Raw genomic sequence first — 13701 nt, forward strand, 5'->3', positions numbered from 1 at the left:
ACTGTACTGTAAGGAAACTGATGCCCAATGAACATTACAAGGCATTCTTATGTTTTCTTCACCTTCCTAACAGGTTACTTTTCCTTGGTTACCATCTTTTCATGGCCACTATTACTTCATATATCTTCTGTTGTGAGCATATCTTACCTTCTCCCACTTTCTCACAGACAGTGCCTTCTGCTAAAATTTGATTTAACTTCCCAGGATGGAGGTTATGCAGCATCAGTCCCAAAGACTAATTCAGAATGTAGGAAAAGTGAAAACTTGACTTAAGTGTAGATGTTTACCCAAAAGCTTATCTTGTTCAATTATTTGGACAGGACTCTGAATCTCGGAGAAATGGCTGGAGAAGAAAAGAAGGTAAGACTCCAGACTAAGAGAAATGGGAGACTTAATGACAGTGGATAGACTAATACACAAAAGTCAGGAAGACTCAAACACAAGACTGGTAAGGAAGCAACTTATTTTGGAATACTACTTCATCCCTACTCATGCAGATGAGACATAGAAGATGCCTATTTTCATTTTGTTCTTGGAGATATTGGTCCTGTGACATGACAGGTATTGGATCTGGTTTAGTACAGCAAATTTACATATTTCTTAAAGTATTGTAACAAAAGAATAAATAGTGAAAACAGGTTCTCCAAGTCATGTATCAGAGGGTCATGTTCATCACTTAGAGTGCCTCTGTCCAATAACCTGTAACATGAAGTTTCTAAGCTGGATGAAACCTCAAGGTTTCATTGAAACAGCAACTAACACTTTTTTCATAATTTCCCTGAACTGCCTTCTTCTTTGAGGGCAGATAATTTACTTTCACAGTGGTGCTGAATGACTGGGTTTCTTTGGTGATATGTGAATACAGGAAGACCCACTCATTTGTGTCTGTGTGCACAGGTGCAGACACAAACTGAGAGGACTGAGTCTGAGACTCAAAGGCCAGGCCACCTTTTAGCTTTAACATCTCCCATATTACTCAGAATATTTATAAGATAGAAAGTAATCAAAGATCTCAAAGCAGGAAGATAAAATACAAGTTGTTTTCCTACTTTTTAAATGGCAAAACAAATTATGACTTTTATTTTCACAATTACAGACTGTTAAAATCACTGAGGTGAGGTGTTTAGATGACGTAGAGCCACCCACAGCTAGACTTAGGAACACATTTATTATTGAGCCTCAGAAATGCTCCCACATATTAAGGTATCAGAGATCATCATTGTTTATGCACTGGCTGTTTTCCATAATAACCAGACCCTTGGCCACTGTGCTAGAGAAGAGACTAATGCCATGCTTTTCAGACATCTCCCTCCTAATAAACTGCTCTCTGCAGCACAGGACTCTGCCCTATCAAATTACAGCATGAAAATTAGTTATTTACATTTGTATGCAAAAAGAAACACAATGACATTTTGTTTCTACTCCCAATAGGCTTCCCAACTTCACAGGCATTTAATGTGCTCAGCATTTTTTAAACTATAGTAACTATTTATCACTGATACTTCTGTTCAAGTCCTTATGTTTATGCTTACACAACTCAGTTTACAGCATCAAAGCCTTGTCTGAGTGAATGTTGATATCCTCATCACCAGTGCCCTTTCCACTTCTCAATTTGTCACACTCACAGTTTGCAGCTATTGGTCTCAAAGCTCAGAAAGACACACAAAGCACAGAAGTTACTTAAACCCATATAATCTACATTTATATGCAGTAATTTCTCAAATCTTAAAGAAAAATGGAATTGGTTCAGATTTGGCATGGCATTTCAGGTTTTCCCCTGCATTCTTCTGCGAAGGAAAGGAAAAGATTAAGTCATCTTAAATGTGCTATTACAGCATTAACCTCCATTTTTGCTCCGAAGAAGTCAGTTGGTGGAGAAGACTCTTTCAGTTCCATACACTGGGGAAATTTTCTCTAGGGTGTAACAACATTTTCAGAGTGACAGGGAGGGCACATGGCTGGCTCAGCATGTGGGGAAGCGGACAATGCAGCCTTCCCATAGCCAGAAATCCTTTGTGTACAAAATGGCATGAAGGAAGGCATTTTTTTAAGAACCAACAGAGAACCCGGTAAGCATGACCAAACAGTTCTCCAATGACCCTAACAGGATGAGCAAATAGTGTAATTCCAAGCCCAGCCTATAGGCGTGAGCACTTTTGTGCAGAGCATGCTTTAAGTGGCTCTGCACAAACCAGTATGATCCTCAAGGTGATGTGTTTTTCTTCTCTAGCCATTCCATAGTTCATCAGCATAATGTCCAATTGCTTGGTTTTGGTGTATGTAAGCCAAGTTTTGGTTGTCCAGTTAGATTGCTCTTAGCCCTCTAAAAGACAAGAGGGGCATGGACCTGCTCCAGCAACTCCAGAGGAGGGCCATGAAGGGGGCTGGAACACCTCTCCTATGAAGACAGGCTGAGAGAGTTGGGCTTGTTCACCCTGGAGAAGAGAAGGGTCCAGGGAGATCATACAGCAGCCTTTCAGTACCTAAAGGTAGCCTATAAGAAATCTGGAAAGGGACTTTTTACAAGGACATGTAGTGACAGGACAAGGGGGAATGGCTTTAAGCCGACAGAGGGGAAATTTAGATGAGGTATTAGGAACAAGTTCTTTACTACAAGTGTGATGAGGCACTGGAACAGGTTGCCCAGAGAAGCTGTAAATGCCCTATCACTGAAAGTGTTCAAGGCCAGGTTGGACGGGGCTTTGAGTAACCTGGTCTAGTGGAAGGTGTCCCTGCCCATGGCAGGGCAGTTGGAACTGGATGATCTTTAAGGTCTCTACCAACCCAAACTGTTCTGTGATTACACTATTGATGTAATTTCTAAAATCAGAAAATAAGGACCCATAAGGCAAAAAATCCTTTTACCAAGGCCATGAAGGATACAGGGTGGTACAAAATGTGCAGAACATACTAAGCATACAGAGAGGGCTTTTTCCTTTGGAGTGCTCTTAGACCTGCACAGCGTACAGGAATTAAGGAGCTCAGTGCTTTGCATTAACAGGCCCTGGAAAGATGAAATAATTGCAAGCGAGAATAGTAATTACTCTGACTTGCATGTCTACATACTTCACAGATGTGGAAAGGATGAGAGAGAACAAAGACCACACCATGCAGAAATGGTGAAAATACTGAGTGACCATTTTCTACCTTGGAGGCATCTTTCCTTCTGTCCCCATTCTGCATTTGTATAAATATTAGGTATCCATAGCTGACAAAATCCATAGTCTGGGATAGAGAAAGTAAAAGCACATCTAACACAATGCTTGTATAAAAATTAGATTTAATGGAGTGCATACTGTGGATTTATTTCCTGATGTTCTTCTATGGTAATGAACCCACATCCCCCAACACACTTGGAAGCCAAACAGAAAAATGAAACCAGTAAATTTCTTGGCTGCCATCTACTGTTCAAAACTTTCCTGTATCACACAGAAGAATAAAATCAAGACCAGACCAAAGAGCATGCACTGACATCTCCAGGTTTTCTCCTTCTCTTCACTATTCTTGGATAAAAACAATGTCTTTGGACTGCTGTTAAAAAACACTGTATTTTTGTAACTGTATTCCATGTGCATACCCACCTTTTAATAGGTACCAAGAATGAGAAACTTAAAAACTTGTAAACTTAATGACACACTGATTTAGGGAAGAAAATTGTAGTGGTTTTAGTATTTCAGTGAAAAACTGCATTTGTTAAAGAAGATGTACTAATTCACTAAGAGCACAAGAGAGTGATTGCACTATGCAGTAGTAAGACAGCATTAGGACAGAGACTGAAAAGCAATGTGAAAGAAAGTCACCTGCCTTCCCTTTTCTCAAGGCTTTGTGCTTCTATCAGGGTATGCCCTACAATATATTTGTTTCTCTATCTCATCTCTCTGATTTTGAGAGATGCCTAAATCTGTTTGTCCTTTTCAACTCCTCTGCCACATCTTGTGTCTCTTTGCTGCCCCAATGGAGCCACTAATGGTCCTGCAGATCTGACAAATAAGAAAGGCTGGAATGACAAGGAAATCTTTACATTCACCTATAAAATTACTTGGAAATTAGTTTTAAATGGCATAGGATTCCAGGTTGTTACAGTTTATGACAAAAGATGACGGGATTATCATCTACAGCAAAGAGAACCAGGAGTTTCGTGAGAGGCCTGCAAGGACAGAAACATCTGAAATTGTATTCCTGGGTCAATTCTGTCACTCACTTCCAGACTTTAGTCATAAGGTTATAAATGGTAAGACTCATCCTAGTATACTGGGAGCCAATTAAGTGCTTCATCTGAAAGCAGCTAGTAACCAGCTCTTTACCATCTAGTCCAAGCCCATTCACAGCAGGTCCAACAAGTTTATGCTGCTCTGGCCCTGTCTAGTCAGGTTTTGAACAGGATAGAGATGTCAAGCCTCTCTGGACAACCCATTCCAGTATTTCACCACCCCAACAATCAGCATATCTCCTACTGATTTGCCTGTTTAGAATGTTTAAAAACCAGCATTTCTAAGATCCCCACTCAAAAGTTAACAAGACTAAATAATTACATACATACGCATAGATGCATAACAAAGCTGACCATGTACTTCTGGTTTCTAGGGAACAAACTGCTCCCTCTCACAGTAAGGTATCAGACGGTGAAAACAGCTTTTCAAGAATGGTTGCAGAATGACAACTTCAAGTATAATGCACATTAAAAATTGAACCTTTGTAGAAAAGTACTAGCAGATAACCTAGGAGTAAATTCAACTTTCACAAAGTCTTTACTCTTTAGCTTCCTTTAGTATTCCTCAAAGTTCAGACTGGCCTGTGGAAAAGTAGTACTCACTGGAAATCAGCCTATCTGAAAGGTACGATACTCAGTGGCTGAAGAATGCAAGCAGGCCAGGGCTCATACTGTAATAAGCAGGAGAAAATGCAAAAGAAAGCAAAGAAATTAAACAAATGAAAAAAAAAAACCAAACATGAGCACAATAAAAAGTAAGCAGCCAGAAATACTGCACTATGGTTTGTGTACTGCGTACCAGGTCTTTTTGATGCTTGTGGGCAGGGATGCAATTATCTGTGTCCTGTATTTCCAGGAAGAGAACTTGGTTGAACTTGGTACTTCAACCTACCTGGTTTGAAATGGGGTAAAGAGTGAACTCCAGGCCATGTATCTTCATTTGGTGTTCCAAGTACCTTTGCACAAAAAGAGAAAAAAAAAAAGACTTACATTGCTTTAATGGAAAAGACGTCACAAGACATAGCATCGCAGAAAGCCAATCCTCACTATAAACTCAATGTACATTACAATCTAAACATTAAATAAGCTTAATTATTGGGGGGAGGGTGGGAGGAAGAAGGTACAAAAAGTTACATTATTACCATGATTTCAATGTACCTGTTGAGTCAGTAAAGCATGTAACAGTGCTGTGTTCCTCTCAGGTTGCCTATTTAAGCATTACATGTTAAAGCTACTTTCCACCGACAAGCGTTAAGCTACCTGCATATCTCAGAGTGCTGGTGTCACAGAGGCTAGATATTTGAGCTCAGAAATAATTTCAGTCGCCGTAAATTTAAATATAATGAACAGATATCTAATATCTGATTTGCACAGATGGTGAAGCAGGTGACCAAGAGCATGGCATGATCAAGAATGAACAGCAAACAGTTGTCACTTTAAGTGGATGTAGTATACATAAAATAGTAAATTCTTAGTAAATACCTTACTTATTGACTCATGCATTATACTTTATTTCTATTCACTCCAATTGTCCTCCTTCTCATAATACAAGTCAGATTAATTTTTAGCAGCAAAGTATTTAATGCTTCTCACATACATCTTATATCCTCTGCTCATATGAAAAGTTCACATTTGTGCCTTTGGCACAAGTAATAAGTATATTGAGAGAACTGCTGTAATTAGTTCTCCCAAACCTAGTTTTCCTTCATAAGACATAACTGTCAATGCTTTCTTTAAGTGGAACCAAGAGGAACACCTAAATTAGCACTTCTAGAAGTGCATTTCTGAATGAGTTGTAGAATTCGGTATTTCACTGCTGGGATCTCTCTTGTTACAAATTTACATACAATTTCTAACAGAAATGAAAATGCTAGACACTGTTTCAGTTATTTTCATTTGTTACAAGATCAGGCCCTGAAATAAAAGGCTGACATTCTCAAGTAAAAGCATCTCACACCAGTCTGCTGCTTGTTTTGCATTGCCATAAATGTACAAACCCCTTCGCCAGCTCTGCCGCTACCTGCACTGCTGATCTTGTGAATAAATCTTTTGGACCTGCTTATCTGTGATATTCTGTAGTGACATCAGCACAAAACAAGCATGAAGTTAATGTGAAAATCTTTCGTCCAAGTATGTGAAGGTTTGTGACACTTCAGGGCAAGCTACAAGTCATCAACTCAAATCACTTAGAGCTGAAGAATCTTTCTTTTATTGTGTCTGCTACAATATACATATGCATTAAGAGCGTTAAAGGAAGGACTGTAGAAAACTTGTTGCATTTTTTCAGCTATGTAAACATTTGTTCAAGGTTAAAAAAAAAAGCAAGACAGGGAAGCTGAAACACAAAAATTTCTCTTCAATTCTACCAAAAATTTGTTAAAAAAAATTAGATACGGGTTTAAAACTTGAGGCAAAAGTAAAGTGACCTCTTGAACAGATACAATTCTTACCTACAAGGTGGGCTTTATGACTCTAGAGCCTCAAATTTGTTATGCAGTTTACAATACTAACATATTTCTAACCTAATATTATTAATGCAAAGATCATTACTGGGACACCAGTAATGAGTGGTATCCCCCAGGGGTTGGTGTTGGGACCGGTCTTGTTCAACATCTTTGTCGCTGACACGGACAGTGCGATTGAGTGCGCCCTCAGCAAGTTTGCCGATGACACCAAGCTGTGCGGTTTGGCTGATAGGCTGGAGGGAAGGAATGCCATCCAGAGGGACCTTGACACGCTTGTGAGGTGGGCTGATGCCAACCTCATGAAGTTTAACCATGCCAAGTGCAAGGTCCTGCACCTGGGTCGGAGCAATCCCAGGCACAGCTACAGGTTGGGCAGAGAAGAGATTCAGAGCAGCCCTGCGAAGGAGGACTTGGGGGTGTTGGTTGATGAGAAAATGAACATGAGCCGGCTTCAGTGTGCGCTCGCAGCCCAGAAAGCCAACCGTATCCTGGGCTGCATCAAAAGGAGCGTGACCAGCAGGTCAAAGGAGGTGATCCTGCCCCTCTACCCTGCTCTTGTGAGACCTCACCTGGAGTATTGTGTGCAGTTCTGGTGTCCTCAACACAAGAAGGACATGGAACTGTTGGAACAAGTCCAGAGGAGGGCCATGAGGATGATCAGGGGACTGGAGCACCTCCTGTATGAAGATAGGCTGAGAAAGTTGGGGCTGTTCAGCCTGGGGAAGAGAAGGCTGTGTGGAGACCTCATAGCAGCCTTCCAGTATCTGAAGGGGGCCTATAGGGATGCTGGGGATGGACTTCTCATTAGGGACTGTAGTGACAGGACAAGGGGTAATGTGTTCAAACTTAAACAGGTAAAGTTTAGACTGGATATAAGGAGGAAGTTCTTTACTGTTAGGTTGGTGAGGCACTGGAATGGGTTGCCCAGGGAGGTTTTGAATGCTCCATCCCTGTCAGTGTTCAAGGCCAGGTTGGCCGAAGCCTTGGGTGAGATGGTTTAGTGTGAGGTGTTCCTGCCCATGGCAGGGGGGTTGGAACTAGATGATCTTAAGGTCCTTTCCAACACTAAGTATTCTATGATTCTATCATTTTTCTCCATTATCAAGTACAATAGGCAAATAGCCTGATTTAGATGTAGTATGACCAGTAGCAGGTGAAAGCAGAGCACCAAGGTGTCAGAGAAATAAAGATGTCAGCTCAGTGCGATTAGACAGTACATATCCGTGTGGTTATTTGGATATGCAAGTTGACAGATTTTATTTGTAAATATGATTTGAAGTTCATTGCTTTCAGCCCTGCTGAAATATGTCTAAATTGGCATTTGAATAAGATAAAACTAGACCTGCAACACTGATTCATCGTAACACCAGTATTCATTTTATTATTGCTATTAGGGAGAGCACAATTCTCTCATTAACAAAAGGAGAAGTTAGGAGACGCTGTTGACACCGTCACTAACTCTATTTGCAAATAACTTTCACTTAGCTTGTGCAATAATCAAGCTCCTGGTGCCAAGCACGTCCTAGACCACCAGAGGGAGCCCGCGGATTAAAAACTGAGATTCTTGCCTCCTGAGTTTAAACTGAGAAATACGGTCCTCAGTTTTGCAAACCTTACTAGCAAACCAAAGGAATATTCTCTCATGAAACGTTATGAATATAAGAAAATTAGCCACATCCTTCTAAATGTATGTTCTTCATGGTCTCTTATTTCAGATGAGACATAGGTAGGTAAGGCATAGATTAATAGTAAAACCAGCAAATGAAATCTGGTACTTCAGTGCAAGGGAGAATATTTCTCAGACCAATTTAATGTAGAACTCAGAGCTAAGAAACTGATTATTCTGGTTTTCAAAGTAGCATCAGGCCCAGTAACAGAGGAGCTGAGGGGAGAATACTTTTGAAATTATTCTTATGTGACTCACAATTATTTGTTTTACTAGTTTTCCAATCCACTTCTTTAGTAATACTCTAGCACATCTGCCACTACAGTGTAGAGCCAGCTACAAACAAGTTCTGTGCACTGGAGTACTCAAACCACCAACAGTATTTATAACTTCTGTCCAAGGGCAGCAGTCACGCTAAAAACAACTACGGTTTTCTACCCTCTTAATTCCTACCATTTTTAAGGCAGGGGCACTTGGTAGTTCAGACAAGGATCCAGACACTGTATTATAATGCATTGTACAAATACGCTAAAAATCATCCTTCTTCCACATGATTTTTAACATGTACATCCCAGAAATTCACAATATGTGACTATCAATCAACAAACACAGAAGAGACGCAGCAGTGAAACAACTGTGGGTTTGGGTAAGATTAAACAGTCACTGGCCACAGATACGTCAACATAAATACATTTGTAAGCATCACTTTGCAAGGGATGCTTCTAAGTAGTAATCAATCCCATTTTGATGGGGTGGGATTAAACAACACAAAGCGATGAGTTTTGACACTCGCTATAAACAAAGCAAAGTGGAGTTAACATGCAAGACCACAGTGGAGAAGGACCTGCCTTGTTTTGTGGCTTACAAAAGCGAATTAAGAGACCAACATGGAAAAGGAAAGTGGAGAAGGAAGGGAGAACCCAACAGTCACCTGGTTTTGCTTCAAACCACTGTCCCTTGGCTGTTAGGACTGATTATCCAAACCAAACCAGCAGTTAGCATCAAAATGATTATATGGAAGAGCTGGTAGTAGCAAACCCCTGGTGCCCAGCCAGCGCTGGAAAGCAAGTCTAAGCTTACAGCCATCAGTGGAAGATACTGGAGACACAGCAGCCTGGGACAACGTAACAACAGGAGCTGCTACCTAAAAGGTGACCTCCTCGTCCTGACTACTCTTTCATAGTCCACCACTTATTTCTAAACCCAACCATGCCACCAGGAGTTCTGTCTCTTCCACATTTCAACACTTATTCTTTCCATTTCATATCCCAAAACCATGAAAATAACCGTTGCTTTCACAGCAATCAAGCCCCAACTTAATATTGGAAATAAGCTTTTATTTACTATTAAGAATTATTTGGGGGAAAAAAAAAAAAGAAAAAAGAAAAAAAAAGACTAACTTGCTCGCTTTCTCTGCTGATAATCTGCTTCTCAGTGAGGTAAACATTCAACTTGCATGGGCTGAGATCCTATTTTCTAAATCTAATTATTAAGAATAATCTAAAATTCTCAAATTCGGAATGGGCTTAATGTTTTCTAGGGACCAAGAGAGCTATGGTTTCTGTGAAGAAAACTCCAAAACCTACAGGGGTTTTGCTGTTTCACACTATATAGAACACTCTGGGCTCTTTTATCCCCTAACAAATGAGACAAAATGACCTCTTTATTTAAAACTTGCTGTTCAAAATCAGGATCAGTTTCTAATCTAGTTTCTAAGGTTAGAAATCTATTTATACAAAAATAACAGATTTACAACTTATCAGGGTACTGAGGGCTGAATACCCTTAGTGCCAGTTGACATTGTTCAGGTTTGTCAGAAAGTTATGAAAACAGAACCTGCTGCTCAAATCTCCAAGAGTGATATAGAAAGATTTCCCAGGAAACAACACAAATGCATTAAGGTCTATTGCATTGCCTTGATTTTTTAATATAAGAAAAAAGTTGTTTGCATTTTGCATCTGATTTTACAAAGACTCATCATTCCCTTAATTAACCTGCTCCCTGGTGTGCAAGGGAATCATTATTTTATGGTGAGCATTGTGCTACCCTACCAACACAATTAGTTATGTTGGCCGGTATTCTGCTTTGAATGCAAAAACATTCCCTATTACTGCCATGTGATAGAGTCAATTTGGGTAACAATTTGTCCAGAGAAGTCATCTGAATCTCTTATGAGATGAGCAGCAATACAAATCTTTCCTACCAGCATTTTCCCAAGTGCTGGCATAATTGATAAGGAACAAGCATTTCTGTATGCACTACCACTTCCCAATACACAAAGTTGTGTATTACTGAAATAATGCTTTAACCCTGTTAGAGCTGATGAGCCTCAAGAAAGACAATGGTTTGGATTTCAGCAAGACAGAGGAAATGCATCCTGTGGTATTATTCAGGGCTTTGTAACAAGAGAGCAGAATGAAAAACAAGATCAGCATGCAAATGAGCTGCCTTTCCTTAGACAATATTTATGGAAATCAGGCTAAGCAATTTGCTGATTTGTCATTTTTTTTTCACTTTAGGTCAACTTGATGAACAAAGTTTAGTCAAAAAAATGTCAGGAGAGCGAAATAAAAAGAGGAAAAATATTGCAGAGCCATTTCCAAATCAGAAATCTCTTTCTGTTGAGTGAGATTTGGCAGCTTTAGATATTCTGTTTTTCAACAAAAAAAAATCTGTTATAATCTTCCAAAACATATATATATCCAATGAAGCTTTCAACTTAGTTAAAAACCTAGGAGTTATTTTCCTTTTCATTAGAAGAAAGTACACTACTGCTTTAGATATGACTCTTGAGCTGCAGTGAGTTCCAGGGTTTCACTATGGTAGTTCCATCACTCCCAGAGCCACCTCTGAATATGGAATTTCCCATCTGGTCTGGATGAGAAGCTCTCTTGCAGTCTGTTCTGGTGTTAAGCCATTTGCCCAGATGATCCACCTACTGCCACATTCCCCTCACAAGGAATCACTGTTAGGTAAATCTTAACCACATCTTTCACGATCAGGGAAAGTGTTGCATTGCCACCTGAGAGTGTCAGTGAGCACAAAGTACATGTAGTAGTGAAGACCAAAGGAGGAACTTTGTCCTTCAGCTTAGCATCTGGTCGTTGTAGAAAAGGTTAAAAAAATATTCAGCAACTCTTTGTGTATTATGCATGCTGACTCAGAGTCTGCTGACTGACAGCTACAGCAAGGCTTCCTTCAGCTCTCTGCTGGGCACGATGGATGACAGCTGAGTGTCAAATTTAATATCCAAAAGATAGAGACAGGAATGGAAATGCCTCGATACCAGTCACTTCTTCACATCAGTGGCTTAGCAGTTCAGTTTCCATAAGAAACAATAAATCTTAAGTTTGTGTAATGCACTTATGCATCTGTTAGATTGAGGCTGAACACATGTTAACTTTGGGAAGATTGTGGATATTCCAAGATTCCCAGCTGCAATGGAAAAGTCACCTCATTTTTCACTAAATAAACAATGTCTATCAGCTAAGATGGCAACAATATATTTATTTGCATTCATGAAAAATAAAGGCCATATGTTTATTCATTGTGAGATTAAAATATTGAAGCCTTACTTCATTAAATGAATGGCAAAATTACATATACTTCCTAAACCAGGCATCCACATCAAGTCAAAGTTAAAACAATTGAATTGAAAGTGTGTGATCAAGGCAGTCTCCTCCCGTATGGAAAACACTAATGACCTTGGTCAAAGCCTGAAAACAGCATTCTGTAAAAAAAATATTTTTCTCACATAGGAAACTCCATGTTTTTTTCAGTCAAGTGTCATCAAAACATCCCTTCATTATTCCCACACAGGTAAGAAAGAAAATACCAGTGGAAGAGAGATGCAACATATTAAGATTACAGAAAATGTAACTTGCATGATTCCTCTTCAGAAGTGTTAAAGAAGAGCCCATAATTCTTGACAGATAAAAATCAGACTTTCAAATTCTTATTCTTGATTTTATGTATAAAACAGGTTGTATTTTTTGCTTCCTTATGTCCCTGTAAATGCTATCAAAGTCATTAAAAAAACTTGCATGATACATGGCAAAAAGAAAGAGAAATTCAACAACCACCATTTTATATGCACAATGGTAAAGTGTAGCGGAACATGCCGAATGTGATCTGCATTCATTCAGGACATTAAATCAGAATTACGGATTTAACAGAAAACAAAGCTCTTTAGGAAACAAGCTGGCTGAAGTATTTCTTTTGCAAGTTATTTTGTGAATGATCTAATCACTGTCTTAACAAAAAATAAGGTATTAAATTCTTTCAAGAGCTCTAAGAAGTACCTGTTACACAGACAATGAATACAGAACACAAGAGTAACGAAAGAAAGCAAAGGCACCTCCTCACCAACCCCATAAGCTTATTTCTGCTGCGTATAAAGTGATGCTATTTCTTGGAAAAATGTAAGTTATTGATGTTTATTCTCTAAGCTGAACAAAGAAGCAGGAAGAACAGAATGAGGCTCACCTACAATAAAATGTTGACTCTTTCAGGCATCAAATGGAATATTGTCATTCCATTATATGTGGGTAATAAAACCACTCGCTTTGAGCAGAAAGAGTGATTTATGATGAAGGTGGCTTCAAAAACGTTTAGGTTATGTGCCAGTATGGATGAAGGAACCAAAACATGAAATTACTATCAACATTCCCACAAAATTGCAACACACATTAATTAAAAAAAAACAACATCAAAATTGAGTTCAACTACTATGTGCACTTTAGCTCTGTCAAAGATGAAAAATGAGGTACTTGAAACAGTTAAAGACCCAACTGTTCTTAACGTCCTTTCTCCAGAGATGCAAAATATAAAGAAGTCTTGCCAGGAAACCTTTCAAATATGTGATTTTTCCATTTTGTGTGTAATAAATGATATTTGAGTGGCTGCCAACATTAAAAAGTTAAATTTATCCCACCAGTGTTTCCGCACTGGTTGTGGCACAAGTAAACAGACTCCTCATTCTCTTCATACCTATGGTAATGGCAGCTACCTTTTTAAGGGACCCTGGCAGAGACACCACTGCAACTGTGCTAACATGAGGAAGACGACGGGGACTGGAGGCTTCATAAACATGCTTGTCCGCTTTCACAGAGCCAGGCTCTACCTACTCTCTCTGCACAAGCTGGGTGCGACAGCTGGGAGGAGGAAGAGAAGAAGGAACAGAGCAGGCATCACCACAGACCTGGCACTGCAGATCATCAGGACAGGATTAAATTAAATCCCCAGCCTTACAACAAAGCACTACTGATGTTTGATACGCCACTGTCCTTAACTGCTCAGTCAAGGGAGAGTTTTGTTTATTTCAAAAAGGACCTACTGAATATATACTACACTTTGAGTGA

General features: G+C 39.5%; 1 protein-coding gene across 6 annotated transcripts in view; it reads right to left on the reverse strand.

Annotated features, from left to right (window-relative positions):
- CDK14 (cyclin dependent kinase 14) overlaps positions 1 to 13701 on the reverse strand; it is a 321217-nt gene that overhangs the window by 98368 nt on the left and 209148 nt on the right. For all 6 annotated transcript variants that reach the window (XM_062605168.1, XM_062605171.1, XM_062605172.1 and 3 more), the window contains one exon: positions 5103 to 5166. In XM_062605168.1, coding sequence (XP_062461152.1) covers positions 5103 to 5166 — 64 coding nt within the window. The remainder of the gene's footprint in view (positions 1 to 5102; positions 5167 to 13701) is intronic.

Source organism: Pezoporus occidentalis, unplaced genomic scaffold, assembly GCF_034315485.1.
Source record: "Pezoporus occidentalis ecotype Australia unplaced genomic scaffold, CSIRO_AGI_Poc_V1 ctg9, whole genome shotgun sequence".
Taxonomy (NCBI): domain Eukaryota; kingdom Metazoa; phylum Chordata; class Aves; order Psittaciformes; family Psittacidae; genus Pezoporus; species Pezoporus occidentalis.